Here is a 21,950-nt window from a genome sequence, read left to right as displayed (position 1 = left end):
ATCTAGTCTTCTTTGGCTCTGGTTGTTGGTGCATATATCTGAATGATAGTGGTATTCACTGGACTTCCTTGTAAGCATATGGATATAATCCTATCACTCACAATGTTGTACTTCAAGATGGATCTAGAAATTACACTGATTAACAACAACAACAACAACAACAAATATGTAATGGAAAGTATTGTATTTCTTCTTTTTTGTTAGATATTCGCTAAAAAGAAGGCTTTATGTTTTATTATTTGTTTCTTTCTGACAGAAATAAATCACATCAATTACATATGTCTTCTGTGTCCCAATATAGCTCTATCTTCTCTGTGGTGAGTCTTGTAAAAAAATAGAACGGTATCTGAGGACATATCTGACTCAAACCTTGAAACACATTCCAGGCTTCATATAACTTACTCGGGTATTTCTCTAACATCCCACATGTCATCATGTTCGGCTCCTTCTGGCACTTCTTCTGGATTCCAGATTTCCTCACTTTGTTCAACCCTGGTCTGAGACATAACTGTAAAGAAAAGGAAGATAAAAATGAAGCTGTTGTCTGTTTCTCTCCCTTTAAATAATACTTTCCTTCCACTCAGATGGGGACAGTACAAGGAAAATATTTCCTACTTGCACTCAGTAGCTTGTTTTGGGGCCCAAACAAGCCAAATTAATTTACTTTTGGTCAAAACAAAATTAATACATATTAAATGTGCAACATTCAGGAAAAGTGGACAAATAAAAGGAAGAAAAAAATAAAATCAGTAATCCAATTGCTCAGAGTTGATATCAACATTTTGATATACAGCTTTTTTATTTTAATGAAAATTTACAGAGATTTTGGATTTCCATTCATTCATTGTTGCACTCTTCTCCCTGCCCACCGCTCTCCCCAGTTCACGCCTCTCCTTGAAAAGTAAAACAAAACAAAATAAAATAATAAAAAAAACCCCTTCATTAAGATACAATTCTCCCCTCCTCCCACCCATACACTCCTCTATGCAACCTTCATTCTGGACTTTAGTCATAACCATAATACCCAATCATATATCGCTTTTAAACTGTTCTCTCTCTCTCTCTCTCTCTCTCTATCTCTCATCTGTTTCAATGCAGTATACATTATTTATCCCATCTTTCTCAGTCTCCTCCCAACCCTGAGGTCAGTCCTGTTTTACAACAGTGGCAGTATGCAGTATTTGTCCTTTTGTGACTGAGATATTTCAGTCATCATAGTGTCCACCAGTGTCACCCATTTTGAATAATATGGCATGAGTTCCTAGATTTTCAATGCAGCATAGTATTCCATTGTGTGACTATAGCAGAGCTTCTCTATCCATTCATTTGTTGATGGGCACATAGGTTGTTTCCAACTCTTTGGTATTGTGAACAAAGCCACAATAAACATGGGTGTGCATATATCTGCCTGGGTGACAGTTACAGTTTCTTTAGGGTAAATTCCCAGTAGAGGAATTGCTGGGTCAAATGGTATTTCTATTTGTAACTTTTTGAGAAAGGGCCATAAAGCTTTTTAATATTTTATTTTCTCTGTAGATATGTTTTATATACATATACATATATAAGTTGTAGATACTTAAGTAGATATGTTATACATGTTGATATATATTTATATAAGTTCTAGATATATGTTATTGTTGTTATGTGCCATCAAGTCATCATAGTGATCCTATGAACAATAGCTCTGAAGCCTGTCCTATCCTAAGCTAGTCCTACTGACTCTGACACACCTAGCCCCACTGCCTCAGTTACCATCTCATTTGGGGTCTTCCTCTCCTGCACTGTCCCTCCACCCTTCTAAGCATGATGTGCTTCTCCAAGGACTGGTCTCTCCTGGTCACATGCCCAAAGTATGAGAAGAGCTTCATAACCTTGCCTCTGAGAAACTTGGTTTCACCTTCTCCAAGACATATCTGTTTGTTCTCTTGGCAGTCCATGGTATGTATGTTCAATATTCTTCTCCAGCACCACAGCTCAAAGGCATCAATTCTCTATCATTCATAGTCATTTTTAAGCTCTCTGACATATAGCAAGCAATTGTGAAGACCATGGCCTGGATCAGGCGCACCTTAGTCTCCAGACTGATGTTGTTGCTCTTCAGTACTCTGGAGAGGTCCTTGACAGAAGACATTCCCAATGCAATTGGTCTTTTAATTTCCTGGCTGCTGGTGCCAAGAGTGTTGACTGTGGAGCCAAGCAAACTAAAGCTATTAACAATCTCAATCTCTTCACTGTCATGATGCTGCCAAACGGCCCAGTGGTGAGAACCTTTGTTTTCTTGATGTTGAGCTTCAATCCATATTGAAAGCTGAAGTCTTTGACTTTTTTGCAGCAAATGCCTCAGATCTTCCTCAGTTTCAGCGAGCAATGTTGTGTCATCTGCAACTCGTTGGCTGTTGATGAGTCTTCTTCCAATCTGAATGCCACATTCCTCCTCATAAAACCTAGCCTCCCGAATAATCTGTTCCACATATACATTAAAAAGGTAAGGAGACAGAATGCATCCCTGATACAATCCTTTCCTGATTTTGAACCATGCAGTGTTGCCTTGCTCTGTTCTGAGGGCTGCTTCCTGGTCTGAATATAGGTTTCACATGAGCACACAATCAAGTTTTCTGGGATTCCCATTCTCCTCAAGGTTAGCCACAATTTATTGTAAACCACATAGTCAAATGCCTCCACATAGTCAATGAAACACAGATAGACATTTCTCTGGTACTCTTTGCTTTCTGCCAAAATCCATCTGACATTGACAATAATATCTCTAGTGCCACAACCTCTTGTAAACCAGCTTGTATTTCTGGTAGTTCCCTGCCAATGTACTGTTCCAGTCATTTCTGGATAATCTTCAGCAGGGTTTTACTAGTGTGTGATATTAGTGTTATTGTTCGATAATTTCCACACTCTCTTGGGTCACCATTTTTTGGAATGAGAATAAATAAATATCTCTTCTAGTCAGTTGACCAGGTCTACATATAAGCAAAGAAATTGTGATGGCTAATGTTATTGGTCAACTTGGCTGCATGGTGATTCTCAGTGGCACAGTCAGTAGGGTGTTGCTCTGCTAACCCAAAGGCAGAATCTCCCTGGTGGTGCAAATCTACCAGTGGCTTCAAAGAAGAAACATGAGCAGTCTCCACTCAGGTATTTTACAGCCTCTAAAAACCCACAGGAGAATCCGTTTTGAGTTGGTTTCGAGTCAATGGCAATGAGTGAGTGAATGATGTAAACAGCTTCTATTCTGTGATCTGATGTGAGCTGCTAATCAGCTGAAAGGGGACTTCCCTGAGTGTTTGACCTGCCTCCTGTATCTAAGTGGATGTTTTGACAAAGCTCTCTCTTTATGGTCCCTATACTCTTCCTCTTGCCTGGCTTCCGGCTTTGGGGATTTAAGCCTGCAAAAGTCTTTGCTCTGCCATCTGAGCCAGGAGAGACTCCCAGCCTCCAGCCTTACCTGTAGATTTTTTAATCCGTCAACTTCCACAACTACACAAAACAGCAGAAGTTTTCAGGCTGTTGCCTGACCCACAGATTAGAGACTTGCCAGTTTGTACTACTGCCTCATGGCAAAAAAGCTGTGCTGTAATCTCGAAGGCAGGTGGTTTAAATCCACCAGATGCTCCACAGGAGAAGGATGGACAATCTCCTCCCGCATGATTAACTGCTTCTGAAAACCCACCAGAGGGTCAACTATGGGTTGGATCAGACCAGATGGTACACAGCAACAACTATTGCCTAAAACATTAAAATTAATACACACTTACACATCTATCTATCTATCTGCCTATCTATCATCTATCATCTCCTTAACTGAATTTGCTCCTCGAGAGAACCAAGATTAAGACAGAAACAGTACACATTTTATACGAATGAATAGTTCAAATATATAATAATATTTAATTAGGGTAGAAATGTCTTATTTTGTATTGCATGATTTTTAAAAAAAGAACTTTCCTTTTTAGAGCAATGTTGAATTTACAAGATATACAAAACAAACTTGCATAGAAAGTTCAGTTTCTATTTTTTCCCTCCCCCTGCATATTTCCCTTTTAACATTTTTCATTCCTGTAACATAATAATTGATACATTGCCATAATTGTTATAATTGATGAACTATTATAACAGATGCATTATTAAGTCCATAGTTCACATTAGAATTCATTCTTTGTGTGTACAAAAACACCCCTTTAAACTCATTGCTATCAAGTCAGAATCTGCTCATAGCTGATCTTGCAGATGCTTTTCAGAGATTGTACAATGCAAGGGAGGGGATTGCTCATTCTTCTCCCTCAGAGCAGCGGTGGATCCAAACTGCCTGCCTCTAGGTTGGAAGCACAAGTCCTTACCTGCTAAGCCACCAGAGCTCCTCTTGTGTGTACCATGCTGTGAATTTTGCCAAATGCTTAGTGTTAACTGTCTATCATTATGACACCATAAGAAAGTATTCGACTGCCCCTAAAAAGCCCTATACTCCACCTATTCATTCCTCTCCCTTCTTTTTAATCCCTGGTGACTCTGGAGATTTCCAATGTCTCAATAATTTTGCTTTTTTTTTCAGAATGTCATAAACTTGAAATATTATACAATTTGTTGGTTTTTTTAATTGGCTAGTTTTTATTTAGCATTACATCATGTTTAACTCTATTAAAAACTTTTAAGACTTTCTCCATGAAAGCATGGCATAATTCTTTAGAGTACAATATTAGTTAAAGAAATTGGTAACAGTGACTACAGTAATCATTTATCTTACTTTAGTATTTCCTCAGGTAGACATGAATCTTAGAGAAAATCTCTATCACTAGTCCTTTACGCAGATTTCGGTGTTACCTGGGTTTCTATATGTCATCTTTAAATGCTTAAAAGTAGATGGCCACTATCAGTCATGCAAAAGCCTAGTTTCTATCTACCCCAACTATTTGTACAATACATAGAGACCCATATCATGGTAAAATAAGAGTTTATTGGGTCCTAGAAATATATCTATGAGAGTAGTCAGTGAAGACTTTAAAGATCTTGTTAAGAAAGCTCTAAGAAATAAAAAGTTGCCTGGCAGCACACTGCAGTTTTTGTTTTCCATCAAAAGAATATATGTCAAAGAATGTGGATGATTCAAGGCAAATTACTAATAAAACAACTTACCTTCAACAGTGGGGTAGCAACAGCATCATTCTATTGTAAATGAATGGTCATCATTTTCACAATTATTTCAGAACATCTTTAATAAGTGCTAACATACTCAGCTGTTAAACTAATAGTTGGAGGTTCAAGTCCACTCTGAGATGCCTTGAGATAAAGGCTTGGTGATCTATTTCCAGGAAAGAAAATCAGCCATGAAAAATCCTATAGAGCATAGTTCTACTCTGACACCATTAGATTGCCATGAGCTTCCATGAGTCAGTTGACTCAATGGCAACCGTTTGCCTTTTTTCAGACTGGTTAGTATTACTCTTCCTATAGTTTTTCTACCAGAAAAACAATTATATTACTCTATTTAATCTATACTGTTTATTAAAGAACTTACTTTTGACATCTTCTGTTTTAGGTGGTCCAATATTACCAGGACCCATGGCTCCGGTAGTAGATGAACAACTGGACTGGAGTAAACAAGAGTCCCACATGCTCTAATTACTATTTGTTTAACACAAATGACTAGTACTAATTTAATTTTTTTAATAATTTAAATTTATACACTTCTCATCTAAAATATTAATATAGAACTTCTAGTTGAATTACACATCATTATTATACAACTGAAAGACAGAAGACAAGTATTATTTAATGTTTTTTTCTTTGCCCTTTAAAAAAGTATTATACTTAAGAGACTAGAGGAGAAATTCGGACTTTCATCAGGCTAGATCCTTATCCCTGGGGGTAGAGAATGAACTTTGGTGGTAGAATAGTTAAGTACTCTAGCTGCTAACCAAAAAGTCAGCAGTTCAAATTCACTAGTTACTGAGTGGAAGATATATAGCAATCTTCTCCCAGAAAGATTGAAAAATATATGAGGTAGTCATATACTGTCCTATAAGGTCATCATGACTTAAAAGAAAATCAACAGTAACAAGGAAATATAGAATAGGGATAAGACAATGAACCTTAATAATCTATAGAAGTTAGAACTGTTAGTATAAGAGCACTGATATTTTGGGGTATTAGGGACCTCTCCAAATTGTTGAAGAGCAACTATGTCAGTATGAGGACTATTGTGTGCCTAATCCAGGCCATCCAGGTCTTCACAATTAATTACTATGCATCTGACAACTGGACAGTAACTAAGGATGACAGAAGAATTGATGCCTTTGAATTGTGGTGTTGAAAAAGAATGTGGAATATTCCATGGACTGCCGAAGGAACAAACAGATATGTCTTGGAGAAGGTGCAGCCAGAGTGCTTCTTAGAGGCAAAGATGATACACCAGGCATGTTGCTAGGTGAGGTTATTCCTTGGAGAGGAAAATAATGCTTGGGAAGGTAGAGGGACAGTGAAGGAAAGGAAGACCTTCAACCAGGTAGATTGACACAATAACTGCAGCAATGGGCTTGAATCTGTCAGAGATTGTGAGGATGGCACAGGATAGGAAAGAGTTCAGATCTCTAACAACACAAAAACAGCAGTCATAAAGGGCCTTTAGTAGCCTAGTGGATAAGGAGTTGCATAGCAGAGGATTTGAATCTACCCGTTGTCTTGCAGAAGAAAGATGAACAATAGCCTCTTGTGCAATTTACAGTCTCTGAAAAACTGCTGGAGGGTCAACTATGAGTCTGTTCAACTGAATGGCAATGAGTTTGAGTTTGAATCACAGTTAAAGGAACTCTGATGGCATAGTCCCTAGCATACTGGGCTACTAACCAAAAGATCAAATGGCTCCAGTTGATGGAATTCACCAAGGGCCCCAAAGAAGAAACATGGCCAGTCTCCTCCCATTTAATATAGACTTACAGCCTTAGAAACCCAATAGAAGTTCACTTTTAGTAGAAATTGACTAGATGGCAGTAAGTGAGGCATAGTTAGGAGGGGCTTAGCTATATGGGAAAATTTTACAGAAATGAAACAAAACAAAACAAAGTCTACTATTTAGACTCCAAAAGACCCATTCAAATACTCCAAATCAAATTCAAATATATTTACAACTGCCTTTATTTCACTTTGGGTATGAAATAGTTTTCTGTCCCACCATCTCATGACAGTGAGACAATGGACTTAAACAGAAATAACTCAAATAAATGATAGCATATGTTGGTAGCATATGTTGAACCTCTCCTGCCTTCTTTCAACATGAATTTATTTTGCCATCTTCTGCACAAGCATGCACACTCCACAGGACTGCCTTTTACTCTTACAGTATAAGAACAAATTTCATTTCAACCAAGTACAATCTTATTTTCCATAGGCCTTAAAATCCTTTCATGAGTTTGAAAAACAACAGGCAAGCTCTCTCCCAATTCATGGTGGGGATAGTGTAAATGAACTGATATGTATACAACAGTTCTCTTGCTGTTTTCAAAGAGTGTATTCTCAAAAACACATCACTTTTGTAATCATCCTACAGCTCCCAAGATTAATACATGTTAAAACAGGAAAATCAGTTTCTCTCCTGGAAAATTTAATAGTTCATTAGAAACATTAATTATTCTCCCACTGTTCTGATACTCTAATCCTATACCCTTTAATGATATCTGTACTGCAGGATCTGAATGACCAATTATCTCAAAATTGCTTATAACCCAGATATAGAGAATCATACATTATTATAGTCATTTTCCTCTATAAATTGTACAATTCACGAAAATGATCATAGTCTTTCTGTTCTCATAAGCACTCAACTTTTCCCTATAAATACCACTAGATGCAAATAAACCTCTCCACACACAAATGCCAAAGGGGGCAGACATTGTAATAGGGTAAGTCCTATCTCTGAATCTGTTCTAGTTACAAGTTGCCAATTCCCTTTAAGATCATTGCTTCTCAAATACTTATTTTAATTATTCTTCCTATCTTTCCAAGGATGTGACCCCCAGAAAATATTAGTTTGCTATTTTAAGTTGTTGTTATTGTTAAGTGTCATCGAGTCGTAGGTGACTCATAGCAATCCTATGAACGAAAGTCCCCAACACTTGTGTGACTTTCATCCTCACTCCAGGTTCATAGGGTTTCCAGAGGCAAGCTATTACAGAATTGAATGCCACTTCTGCTTCTAAGGCTGTTTTACTCAGGGAGCTCCACCAAACACTGTCCACCATGGGTAACCATTAACACATTTGACACATCAGTGTCACAGTGTTCAGCTTCACAGCAACCACAATTTAACCTCTGTTAACTACCTAGAAGAATGTTTGAACCAAAACTTCACTCATACATTACTCTAAATTTTTGTGTGTGTGTGTGTGTGTGTCTTATTTGTTGCATAGCCTCCTAGGGTTTTGTTGTTGTTGTTCCCTTACTAAAAATTCTTGACGTCTAGTTCCAAGATCAGTTCCCTTTTTTACAAGTTTTACCTCTGTTTCTTATCTTATTTGATTCTGCTCTTTTTACCCACCTTCTTCCTGGGAATTAGAAGCCCAATCTATTGTCACTGAGCCATTGAATCTGATTATACCTGTTTTTCTACATTACATTATAGCAAAAAAAAAAAGAAAGAGAAGACTCAATTGATATGTATGTTCATGGAAAATGGTTCACTCATGGTAAGCTCATCTTAACAATGAAAAACTTTGTTAAAATAATGCTAAACAAATGGATGTATTGTACTATACAAGAAAACTATGCTGCTGTTAAGGCAATTCTTACTTGTAGTGACCCTCCATTTACAACCCTTCCAGGGTTATAAATCTGTAGAAGAAGAGACAAGACTGTTCATCTTTCACCGAAGGAGCTGCTAGATTCAAACCATTGACTTTTCAGTTGGCAGTGCAACACATAACACACTACACCACCAGAAGTCTATACTATACAAGTCTATACATTGTACTATAATAATGATATTTCTGACCCAAAGTTTGTTTGCCTTCACATGGACAATCTGGTAGCTGAAACCCTCTAATATTAAAGGAGTTGTAGAGGAGCTTCAGGCCTTTTGTTCATAGGGTTGCTATGAGTCCTGCTCAACTCAAAGGCAATCAACAATAACAACAACAGGAGACCAGAGAATAGGGGTAACATCAAAGCATTTGTCATGAAAAGACATTATGGTTATTGCAATTAGAAAACAGAAACATGATATGTGTAACTGTTCAGAAGGAGAAGGTGACAAGCGGGGCATAAGAAAGGGGAGAGGAGAGAGAGGGAAAGGAAATGGGAAATATCCAGTTGAGACCTGAAAAGACAGGGTAATGGTGGGCATAGTCCAACGGTGATTAATTTTATAAAACAGAATGAACGCGAACGATTGCATGAAACATAATGTCCATGAAGGAAACTGTGAAACACACCCAAACCCCCTATGTACCTGAATAGGGGGGAAGAGGAGTAAAAATGCTTTCCATTTTGTTTTAATGTGACAATAAACTGATAAAAAGAATTTTTCAAAAAGGGAAGAGCTGTATTTGATATATTTTGACAAGAGTATTGAATGTCACATTTTTCTAAAAAAGGGAGGGGGAAACTAGTAATTATATAACACACAAGGTATATGAATGAATGTATAAAATAATGTACAAAAATGAAAAACATATTGATCAATAGTAAGTAATTTTATAAAATGAAAAATATATTAATGATTGTATAAAATACAATGTACATGGATGAAGTACAATGTATATGAATAATTGTACAAAACCCAATAAAACAAAAAGAATGATGATGGAAGCTCTGACAAAGAAGAGGTAGTTCCAAAGTCAGTATTTTAACACATTTACCTCATTTTCTAAACATTGCTAAAACCTTCCAAAATATTTTGCTTCTAAGAGTTTGGCAAAATATGTTTTTTAAATTAATCTTGTAATATAATCTGTCAACAATGTTTATTTGGATGAAATATTAATAAATGTTTGGTTGACTCATTCAGTTTCTTTCCAAAAAAATTTTTTAAGTATTTTTTCATTCTACTAATAATCACAGTAAGCTTGGAGTGACTAAAATCAGTTCAGGGAGCTTTCTTGGCCAAAATGAAAGTCATCTTGGTGCTTCAGGTTCCCCAGGGGTTACCTGTTCTGATCCCTAATGCTCCTTAATTAATTAAGACTCCACAGCTATAGTCGAGTTATGTATGCAGAAGCCAATTTCAGCAAAATGAAGCTAGTTTGTTCCATTAGTTGCTTCAAAATATTTTCTCTTCTGCTTTCATGGGTAGCTACAACATAATCAAGGAGACTGGTAATTGAGGGCCAATTAATATATAATTGAGAAGGTTTGTTTCAGAGAAATGCTGTGTCGTCTTAAACAGTCCCAGCTATAATTCTTGCTATGGTTGTCAAGCATTCTTTGGCCATAAATATAAATGACAAACATTTTGAAATGTGGCGACTGCTACCATAGTTACAGAATTATTTTCCTATTCAGTGTTCAGGTGGTTTAGAAAAAATATATAATTACATTCACTAGAAATGTGCTAGAGGTTATACTCTCATGCATAATCAGCTTTGCAACCTCCTGTGTATGTATCAAATGACATACCCCTGCTCCCACTGCAAGGTTGGAACAAGTTGTTCAAATACAGTTTCATAACTTAATTCAAGAAAAACTAATTTATCTTTAAGTATATGACCACCTGTTCAAATTCGAAATCAGCTTCTTCTTCAGGACAGAGTAGCTTAGAGAGGGCCTGTAAAGCAGCAACCGAAGAAACTGTTTCATTTTCCAGATTTTCAGATTTCAGATTTTCAGTTGCCATCTTTTCCTACTCTGAATTTTCAGATTCCAGATTCTGAGGAAAAAGATAAACAGAAAGAGGTGTTTTACATTTCTATTTTAGTTAAGACACAAAGCTTTTAAAAATATCATCACTTTCTTCTTATCCTGATTCATTTCGTTGTTTTATTCTTCTTTTAAAATCTTTGTAAAACTCCAAGATAGTCTGCAGACTCATTGTTCTGAGGCAGCAAGTAAACTCAAGCATTGACCTTGCTTTTCTGAATGTTTGCATTTCATTTAACAAGCCTTTATTGAGCACATACCACAGTATTTCTCAGACTTTAGTGGGCCTGAGAACTACTTCAGTAATTGGTTAAAAATGCACCAAGTATCATGGTCTAGCTCTAGAGAAAGTGTATGCCAGTGTCATTTAGACTGTCCATCATTATTTGCAACATTTACCCATTTCTCAATGACTACACAAAGGAATTCAACTGTGTGGAGAGTAACAAATTATAGATAACACTGAAAATAATGATAATTAGAGAACAATGTATGCTCCTGTACACAGACAAAGAAGTAGTTTTTCAAACAGAACAAGGAGATAATACATGGTGTAAAATCAGGAAAGGTGTACATCAGGATTGTATATTTTCACCATATTTATTCAATCTGCATACTGAACAAATAATCCGAACAACTAGATTCTATGAAGAAGAACAAAGCTTCAGGATTAGAGGAAGTTCCATTAACAATATGCACTATGAGGATGACACAAGAATGCTTGCTATATATGAAGAAGACTTGAAAGATTTTCTCATGATGATCACCACTGCATCTAGAAAAACAAAAATCCTCACAACTGGACCTGTAAGCAACACTTTGATAAATGGAAACTTTAAAGTTGTCGAGATTTCCACTTTAGTTGGATGTATAATCAACATCCCTGGAAGCAGCAGTCAAGAAATCAAATGCTATATTACACTGGGAAGATCTGCTGCAAAAGACTTTCTTAAAAGTCTTAAAGAGCAAGGATGTCATTATGAAGACTAAGGTGAATCTGACCCAAACTATGGTATTCTAAGTTACATCAGTCACATGTGAAAGTTGGATAACAAATAAGGAAGAGTACAGAAGAACTGATGCCTTTGAATTGTGGTATTGGTGATGAGTACTGAATATACCATGGGCTTCCAAAAGAACATATCTATCTTTAAAAAGTGTAACCAGAACACTCTTTAGAAACAAGGATGATGAGGTTTTGTCTCACATACTTTGGAATGTTACCAGGGAAGGCCAATTCCTGCATATAGACATCATGGTTGGAAAAGGAGAGAATCAACAAAGAAGAGAAAGACTCTCAATGAGATGTCATTTGACACAGTGGGCTCAGCCATATCAGTGGTTGTGAGGGTAACACTGGACCAAGCAGTGTTTTGTTGTACATGGGGTCACTATGAATTGAACCCACTTCATGATGCCTAGTGTCATATTATCATTTGAGAACTCTACTGAGTGGTTCACTGGGTTTCCTGAAAGTTCTTAAAACACAGGAACTATTTTACTCAGTCATATTATGTACATCTACAGTGGAAATCTTGGAAAATAAGTCATTAAAAGCATAACTTAAAAAAGGGAGCTCTGGTGGCCTAGTGGCAAGACGCTGCACTGCAATCCCAGAGGTACGCTGTTCAAATCCACCTGATGCTCTGCTGGAGAAGGAGAGGGAAATCTCCTCCTGTACCTGTCAGATCTGATTTGACGGTACACGTAAAAATGATTCAATAAAAATTAAAAAAATTAAAAAAATCATAACTAAAAAAATCACAACTTTTTAAAAAATTATTATTATAAGATGGCTGTGGTGGAGAAAGCAGTGTGAGGAGGTGAGGGAGCAGCAAGCTGCATAGAAATAGACCACTAGAGAGACCGTCAAAGTGCACAGAGACTGTAGGAATTTGAGTCAGAACTTTCATTAAATTAATTCGTTTGGGAGCTACAGGAGCATCGACCTGCGGGCTGACCAAAGCCAGAAGCTGCCAGCCGAGCTGCTGTGGAACCCATCTGTGAGGAGAAAGGTTAGTGGGAAATTGAGTGTTGGAATTTGACTGAGTTTCCTCGTGCCCCTGCCACCCAGGATCAGGCATGCTGGTAGGAATTTAATGGAGTTTTCTTGGGCACTGAAAACTGCCAAGGAGAACACCCAGGAGTGAGCAGGCCAATAGGAATTTGACTGAGTTCTCTTGGGCGCCACAGACCAATAGTAGCAAGTGGGTCAGTGGGAATTTGAGTTTTTTTAAGACCCACTGGACCCAGTGGCGGGGGCACTTGGGTAAGGGGCACTGGGCAAGGGCCACTGGCCAAGGACTGCTGATCGAGAGCTGCTGGGTGGGAGACAGACAGCTGAAATTTGAGTAGGGACCCCACTCATGAGCACACCCAGACAGCTAAAATCTGTGTGAAGTCCCTGGTTGCTGCACGCCCCCCCCCCATCTGCCCTGGTCTCCATTCGGCTGGACACCTGTGCCTACACATCCAATCAATTTGCCTTTGATCCGGAGCAGCTTGATCTGGCTTAGCTACAAGAGGCTGCTCTCACAGGCCCTGAACTGAACTTTCCCATGACCCAGAAGTTCAGAGAAAAAAAGGTGGGTTAGCTGCCCAACTGATTTCTAGAGCATTGTTTTCAGGTCAAGAACCTATCAATGTCTTGAAGAAAGCAAACTATCCCACACAGTACACTAGCGCTAAGCAAGATGCCACTCCCAAAAAGTCACATAGTATCAATGGATTTCCTGAAGCCAGAAAGTCTGATGGAACTTTCTGACACAGAATTTAAAAGAACAAGGATTGAATCTTTTCAATGGGTGAAAGACAAACTTGAAGAATTAAAGAACACTGCAAGCAAAAATCAGGAGGAGCTTAAAAAAATCCAAAACAACGCAGATTAAACAAACAAGTCATTAATGGCACTAGAAAAACAAGAAACAATGATCCAAAATATGAGGTCCAATGTTTCCGATTCTGTCCACATGATGCAGGGGCACATGAACACAGTTGAAGTGATGGAAGAACACAGAACCAGTGAAATAGAAGAGAGAATTGTCACCTCTGGTCTGCTAGAGCAAAAAGTAGAATCAAAAAGGAAGGAAAAAGAAGAAAACCTAAGAATAATGTGGGACACCATCAATAGAAATAACATGCATATTATCAGAATCCCAGAACAGAAAGAAGCAAGCAAAGACATCAAAAAAAGTTGTGGAAGAATTACTAGAGGAAAACTTCCCAGGCATAATGAAGAATGAGAGAATAAATTCAAAAAGCTGAGAGAACACCATATAGAATAGACCCCAAAAGAAAAACATCAAGGCAAATCATAATCAAATTTGCCAGAAGCAAAGCTGAGGAGAGAATTCTGAAAGCAGCAAGGGAGAAACGAAGAGTAACCTATAAGGGAGAGCAAAGAAGATTAAGGGCCAATTTCTCATCAGAAACCATGTGAGCAAGAAAATAGTGGAAGGACATATATCAAACACTCAAAGAACACAACTGTCAACCAAAAATACTGTACCCAGCAAAATTATCCATCAAATATGAAGGAGGGATCAAGAAAAACAGAACCTAAGGGAGTTTGTAAAAACAAGAATAGCATTGTAGGAAACACTGAAAAATGTCCTTCTTACAGAGGTGCCATAGAAAGCAGGATGGATGAAAGCAACCAGCAACAACACCAAAAAACCTCAACAAAGTGATAGCAATAAAACCCTGCCTTTCAATAATCACACTGAAGGTGAATGGTTTGAATGCACCTCTGAAGAGAAAAAGAGTAGCTGATTGAATTAAAAAACCCAAAATCTATCAATATCCTATCTACAAGAGACACACCTGAAAAATGAAGATAAAGACTAAAAATAAAAGAGTGGGGGGGGAAAATATACCAAGCAAATGGCAACCAGAAGAAAGTAGGAAAGTGATATCAATCTCCAATATAATATATTTCAATACAAAAATGATCACAAGAGGACATAACAATAATAACTATTCACCAAATGAAAGACCAGCAAAATATATTTTTAAAAAATTAACAAACTGAAAAAGGAAATAGACAACACTACTATTGTACTTGGAGACTTCAATACACCCCTCTCAAGAAAAGATAGAACTACCAGAAAAAAAACTCAACAAAGATGCTCAAGAATTAACTGCACAATAAACCAACTCAACCTCATAGATATTTATAGGTTAATTCACCCCCCAAAAAAGTACAGTATACCTTCCTCTCCAGTATGCATGAAACTTTCTCCAAAATAGATCACATTTTGGGTCACAAGGCAAGCAACAATAAATTAAAAAACTAGAAATAATACAAAGCATTTTCTCAGACCACAACGATACAAAATGAAAAATTAGTAAAAAGGTGATAGAGGAGGAAAAACCCAAATACATTTGGAAGCTGAACAACACCTTCCTTGAACATGAGTGGGTACTAGAAGAAACAAAAAATGAAATTAAAAAGTTTGTTGAAACAAATGACAATGAAAACACCACTTACCAAAAACCTCTGGGAAACACCCAAAGCAGTAAACAGAGGTCAATATATAGCAATAAGCAAACACATCAAAAGGCAGGAAAAAATGACCACTGACTCTCTAACCCAACATTTCCAACAAATTGAAAAATAACAGCAAGAAACCCCAACAGACAGCCTCTAAAAAAGTTATAAAAACTAGAGCAGAAATAAATGAAATAGAAAATAGAAAAACAACTGAAACCATCAATAAAACAAGGAGTTGGTCTTTTGAAAAGGCCAATAAAATAGACAAACCACTAGTGAAACTAACAAAGGAAAGGAAAGACACAAATAATCCGAATAAGAGATGAAATGGGCAACATCACAACAGAAACCACTAGAATAAAAATGCTAACACTGGAATATTATGGAAAAATTATACTCAAACAACTATGAAAACCTAGAGGAAATGGAAAATACGTAGAAAATGACAAAGATCCTAAACTGACACAAACTGAAACTGAACACCTGAACAGACTCATTACAAAAGAAGAACTGAAAAAACAATACACCAACTTTCAGCCAAAAAAAGTCATGGACCAGATGGTTTTACAAGTGAATTTTATCAAACATTCAGAGAAGAACTGTCACCAATTCTACAGAAACTATTTCAGGAAATAGAGAAACATAAAACATATACTTGATACCAAAGCCAGGTAATGACACCACCAAAATAGAAAACTATAGGGCAATATTTCTCATGAACATTGATGCAAAAATCCTGGATAAAATACTAGCCAATAGAATCCAACGATACATAAAAAAAAATAATTCACCATGATCAAATGGGATTCATAACAGGTATGCAAGGATGGTTCAACATAAAAAAATCCCAAAACACCAATCAGTGTAATTAATCACATTAACAAAGCAAAGAACAAGAACCACATGATCCTATCAATGGAGAAATTCCTTTGACAAAATCCAACAGCCTTTCCTGATTAAAACACTCAACCAAACAGGATTAGAGGGGAATTTCTTCAACATAGTAAAAAGCATATATGCAAACCTGAGAGCCAACATTTTTCTCAAAGGAGAGAGATTAAAGGCACTCACTTTATGAACAGGAACTAGGCGAGGATGCCCACTGTCACCTCTCCTATTCAATATTGTACTGGAAGTCTTAGATATAACAATGGGGCAAGAGAAGGATATAAGAGGTTTCCAAATTGGCAAAGAGGAGGTAAAATTATCTCTGTATGCAAATGATATGATAGTACACTTAGAAAACCCTAAAGACTCAGCAAAAAACCTACTGGACATAGTTAACCAATTCAGCAAAGTGGCAGGATACAAGATCAACATACAAAAATCAATTGGATTTCTCTACAGTGACAAAGAGAATACAGAACTGGATCTGATAAAACAATACCCTTCACAAGATAAAATACTTAGAAGGAAACCTAACTAGAAGCACAAAGGATCTATTTAAAGAAAATTATGAAACATTACTACAAGAAACAAAGAGGCCTGGAGAAGTGGAAGAATATACCTTGCTTATGGATAGGAAGACTCAATATTGTGAAAATGACAATACTACCAAAGGCAATTTACACGTCCAATGCAATCCCAATACAAATACAAATACAAATACCATTCTTCAACAAGATGGAAAAGGCAATCTTCAATTTCATTTGGAAAGAGGCCCCGAATACACAAAGCCCTCCTTAAAAAGAGAAACCAGGTAGGCGGCATCTCACTCCCTGATTTCAAATCCTAATACACTGCGGTGGTAGTCAAGACAGCATGGAACTGATACAATGACAGACACATAGATTAATGGAATAGAACTGAGAATCCCAAAATCAGCCCATGGTCAACTGATTTTTGACAAGGAGATGCAATCAGTCAAGTGGGGGAAATGACAGTCTTTTTGACAAATGGTGTTGACAAAATTCGAAAAATATCTGCAGAAAACTCAATCAAGATCCACACCTCACTCCATAAACAAACACCAACTCAAAGTGGATCATGGACCTAGAACTAAAACCAAGGAATATAAACTTCATTAAAGAAAACTTGGAAGAACTCTAGAAGTCCTAATCCACAACAGAAACAGTCTTCCAAGTATCCTCGAAAATCTACAACAAGGAGAGGATAAAATACATGAATGGTTCCTTCTATGAATCAAATCCCTATGCACATCCAAAAACTTCTCCAACAGGGTAAAAAGGGAAGCCACAGACTGGGAAAAAGTATTTGATAATGACATGTCAGACAACGGACTTATATCTAGAATTTATAAAATACTCAGGCACCACAATAAGATAAAGTTAAATAATCAAATCGAAAAATGGGCACAAATTAAGAACAGACATTCCACCAAAGAAGACATTCAGATGGTCAACAAGCACATGAAGAAATGTTCAAAATCCCTAGCTCAAAGAGAGATGCAAATCACAACAATTATGAGATAACATCTCACCCCAGTAAGAATAGCAATTTAACAGAACAGCAAATATCAATTGCTGGCAAGGTTGTGGAGAAACTGGAACCCTTATTCATTGTTGGTGGGAATGTAAAATGGTGAAAACACTATGGAAGGCTGTATGGCACTTTCTCAAAAAGTTGCAAATAGAAATACCATTTGACCCAGAAATTCCACTACTGGGAATATAAAGAAACCATAATCGCCACCCAATCAGATATATGCACACCCATGTTTATTACGGCTTTGTTCGCACTAGCAAAAAGTTGGAAACAATGCAAGTGCCCATCAACAAACGAATGGATAGAGAAGCTCTACTATATTCACACAATGGAATATTATGCTGCATTGAAAACCAAGGAACTCATGAAATATTATTCAAAATGGGTGACCCTGGAGGACATTATGCTGAGTGAAATATCTAAGTCATAAAGGGACCAATATTGCATAGTGCCACTGTTGTAAAACAGGACTGACATCAGGATGGTGGGAGAATGAGAAAGATTTATGTATACTGCAATAAAAAAGATGAGAGAACTGTTTAAAAGGGATATATGATTAGGTATTATTGTCATGTCAGGAGTCCAGAATGAAGGCTGCACATTGGAGTGGACTTGGGGCTAGGGATTGCATAACAATGAAAGAATTTTTCTTTCACTTTTCAAAGAGAAGAGTGAATTGGGGGGGTGGGCAGGGATAAAAGTGCAACAATGAATGAAAAGAAACCCTAAGTATCTATAAATTTTCATTAAAATGAATGTAAAAAATCACAACTGCTTATAAACTCAACAGTTACATTTGGAGTAGAATTTCAACATCTCTAAAATAGTGATGTCAGACTTTAATGAATTGTCCAAGTAAAGGCTACAAGATTAGGCCTTTGTTAGTGGTCTGGACATAAAATGAATAGTAAACACTCCTAGCATTCCACTGATTTTTTTTTAATCAAACGGTTTTATTCAAAGCTTGGGGGGGCAGGAGGGGAAGAGTCAAAGAGGTAGAGAAAAGAAGGTTCAAGGATCACAGTCTGTAAACATTATTTTATATAATTAACTCAGGAGAAGAATTTCTTTAGTAATTTTATTAAATTAACCACTAAGATCTTTGTGCCTGGAACATTAATTTGTAGTGGTAAAGTTAGATGACAAAATCTATCTGCCTGCACATGGTGTTTTCTATTATTTTGTCTGCTTTTCCCATTATAGTAAAGTGATCTTAATACTTATCAAAGATGCTGAGTGCATTAAACACAAGTTAAAATTACCTTGTGCATCTAGCATAGAGGTATTATTATATTGTATTGGTTAAGAGTAAGGGCTCTGCGCTGCAATACCAAAGGCATGCAGATCGAATTCACCAGCTGTTCTACAGGATAAGGATGAGTAGTCTTCTCTTGTGTAATTAACTGCCTCTGAAAACCCATCAGGGGGTCAGCTATGGGTTGGTTCTAACTCTGCGGTACACAACAACAACAATATAAATATACACACAGAAAAAGAGATAAGAATAAAATTGCAAGTATTTATACTTCTACCATCCATATATCACTTGAAAAAATCCTCCAGTTATATGTGGAGTGGGAATTCTATAGTTTATGTGTATAGAAAGTCAAGTATACATATATGTGTATATAGAGGGAGAGAGAGAGAGATTTATCTCAAGGAAATAGCTCACATGTTTGGAGAAGTTGATAATACAGTAAATCCCAGGTCCATGGCCAGACCTCAGGGGAGAGGCTTCTCTGGAGTCATGTAGCTGTTGTTGGATGTCATGGAGTCAACCACAACTCTTAGCAATCCTATAAACAACAGATTTGAGGCTTTCCCTATCCTGCACCATCTGAATGATAGATTGTCACTGTGTCAGTCCATCTTGCTGAGGGTCGTCATATAGCTATAAAGGCTGATAAATACAAGGTCCGCTTTAGAGGCTAACTTATCTAAAGTCTGGGAGAAGGATGAGCAATCTTCCCATGCGATTACTACCTTGGAAAACCTGCTGGAGGTTCACCTATGGTCGATTCCAACTCGATGGCACCCAACAACAATAACAACAACAACAATCTAAGGTTAAAAGGTAAGGTAAGTCATTGGTGCAAATCCAAAGAACCAGAATACACAAGACAGATGTAGGTTCTAGAAAAGCAAGAGAGCTTGACCAAATGTCCATTTATATTTGATGCAGGCCAACTTTTGTCTTAAAAATATTTATTAATTTTAACGAACATTTACAAAGATTGTGGATTTCCATTCATTCATTGCTGCATTTTCCTCCCTGCCTACCCCTCCCCCCCCAGTTCGCTCTTCTCTTTGAAAAGTAAAAAAAAAAATTCCTTCATTGGTATACAATCCCCCCATCCCGAGTACACTCCACTATGCAACCTTAATTCTGGACTCTTGTCATAGACATAATACCCAATCATATATTGCTTTTAAACTGTTCTCTCCCTTATCTGTTTCAATACAGTATACATAATTTATCCAATTTTTCTCATTCTTACCCCAACCCTGCTGTCATTCTCATCCTACAAAAGTGGCACTATGCAGTATTTGTGTTTTTTTGTGACTGAGATATTTCACTCAGTATAATGTCCTCCATTGTACTACAGCGGCACAATGCATTATTTGCCTTTTTTTGTGACGGAGATATTTCACTCAGCATAATGTCCTCCAGGGTCACCCATTTTGAATAATATTGCATGAGTTCCTTGTTTTTCAATGCAGCATAGTATTCTATTGTGTAAATATACCACAGCTTCTCTATCCATTTGTTTGTTGATGGACACATAGGTTGTTTCCAACTCTATCGTGAACAAAGCTGCAATAAACATGGGTGAGCATATACCTGCCTGGGTGGCAGTTATGGTCTCTCTAGGGTATATTCCCAGTAGAAGAAATGCTGGGTCAAATGGGATTTCTATTTGCAACTTTTTGAAAAAACACCATACAGACTTCCATAGTGGTTGCGCCATTTCACACTCCCATCAACAGTGAATAAGGGTTCCAGTTTCTCAGCAACTTCACCAGCATTTAATATTTGCTGTTCTGTTAAATTTTGCTATTCTTACTGGGGTGAGAGGATATCTCATAGTTGTTTTGATTTGCATCTCTTTTAGAGCCAGGGATTTTGAACATTTCTTCACAGCATGGTACTGGTATAATGACAGAGATAAAGATCAATAGAATGCTGTTGTTATTGTTGTTGTTGTTATGTGCCGTCGAGCCGCTTGTGACTCACAGCCACCCTATGTACAACAGCCCTAAACCCTGCTCTATCCTGTGCTATCGTACTGCCTCTGACACACTGATCCCAATTACCCCAGTCACTGAATCAATCCACCTCATAGAGGGTCTTCCCCTCCTGTGCTGTCCCTCCACCCTACCAAGCATGATGTCCCTCTCCAAGGACCTGTCTCTCCTTACAACATGTCCAAAGTATGTCAGACAAAGCCTCAGAATCCTTGCCTCCAAGGAGCAGCCTGATTTAACCCTCTCCAGGATGAATCTGTTTTCTTGGCAGTCCATGGTACATTCAATACTCTTCTCCAACACCACATCTCAAAGGCATCAATTCTCCTTCTATCCTCCCATGCATAACAAGTGATTGCAAAGACCATGGCCTGTATCAGATGAACCTTAGTCTCCAGGGTTACATCATTGCTCTTCAGAACCCTGGAGAGGTCCCTAACAGCTGAATTTCCCATCACAATGCACTTTTACATTACCTGGCTACTGGTGCTAAGAGTGTCCAGAAATCAGCCCATCTACCTATGGTCAATTGATTCTTGACAAAGAGATGAAATCAGTTAAGTGGGGAAATGACAGCCTTTTTAACAAATGGTGTTGACAAAATTGGAAAACTACCTGTAGAAAATTCAAGCAAGATCCACACCTCACTGCATACACAAAAACCAACTCAGAATAGATCATGGACCTAGGACTAAAACCAAGGACTATACATTTCATTAAAGAAAAGCTTGGAAGAACTCTGGAAGTCCTAATCCACAACATAAACAGTCTTCCAAGCATCCTAAAAAAATCTACAATCAGGAGAGGATAAAATAGATGAACGGGACCTTCTAAGAATCAAATCCCTATGCACATCTAAAAATTTCTCCAACAGAATAAAAAGGAAAGCCACAGACTGGGGGGGGGGAATATTTGT

At 37.4% G+C, this 21,950-nt stretch overlaps 1 protein-coding gene across 1 annotated transcript in view; it reads right to left on the bottom strand.

Moving 5' to 3' along the window:
- The window catches only part of LOC102857146 (protein PIH1D3-like), a 77,482-nt gene extending 64,547 nt beyond the window's left edge, over positions 1–12,935 (bottom strand). Inside the window, 4 exon segments of the mRNA XM_006889945.1 lie at positions 403–508; positions 5,522–5,594; positions 10,706–10,861; positions 12,789–12,935. Of these exon segments, the coding sequence (XP_006890007.1) occupies positions 403–508; positions 5,522–5,594; positions 10,706–10,861; positions 12,789–12,935 (482 nt within the window).
- Between the last annotated feature and the right edge of the window lie 9,015 nt (positions 12,936–21,950).

Source organism: Elephantulus edwardii, unplaced genomic scaffold, assembly GCF_000299155.1.
Source record: "Elephantulus edwardii isolate Elephantulus edwardi_28Jun2011 unplaced genomic scaffold, EleEdw1.0 scaffold00083, whole genome shotgun sequence".
Lineage (NCBI taxonomy): Eukaryota > Metazoa > Chordata > Mammalia > Macroscelidea > Macroscelididae > Elephantulus > Elephantulus edwardii.
Note: the sequence above shows the minus strand (reverse complement) of the source record. Positions and strands in the feature narration are given on the sequence as shown.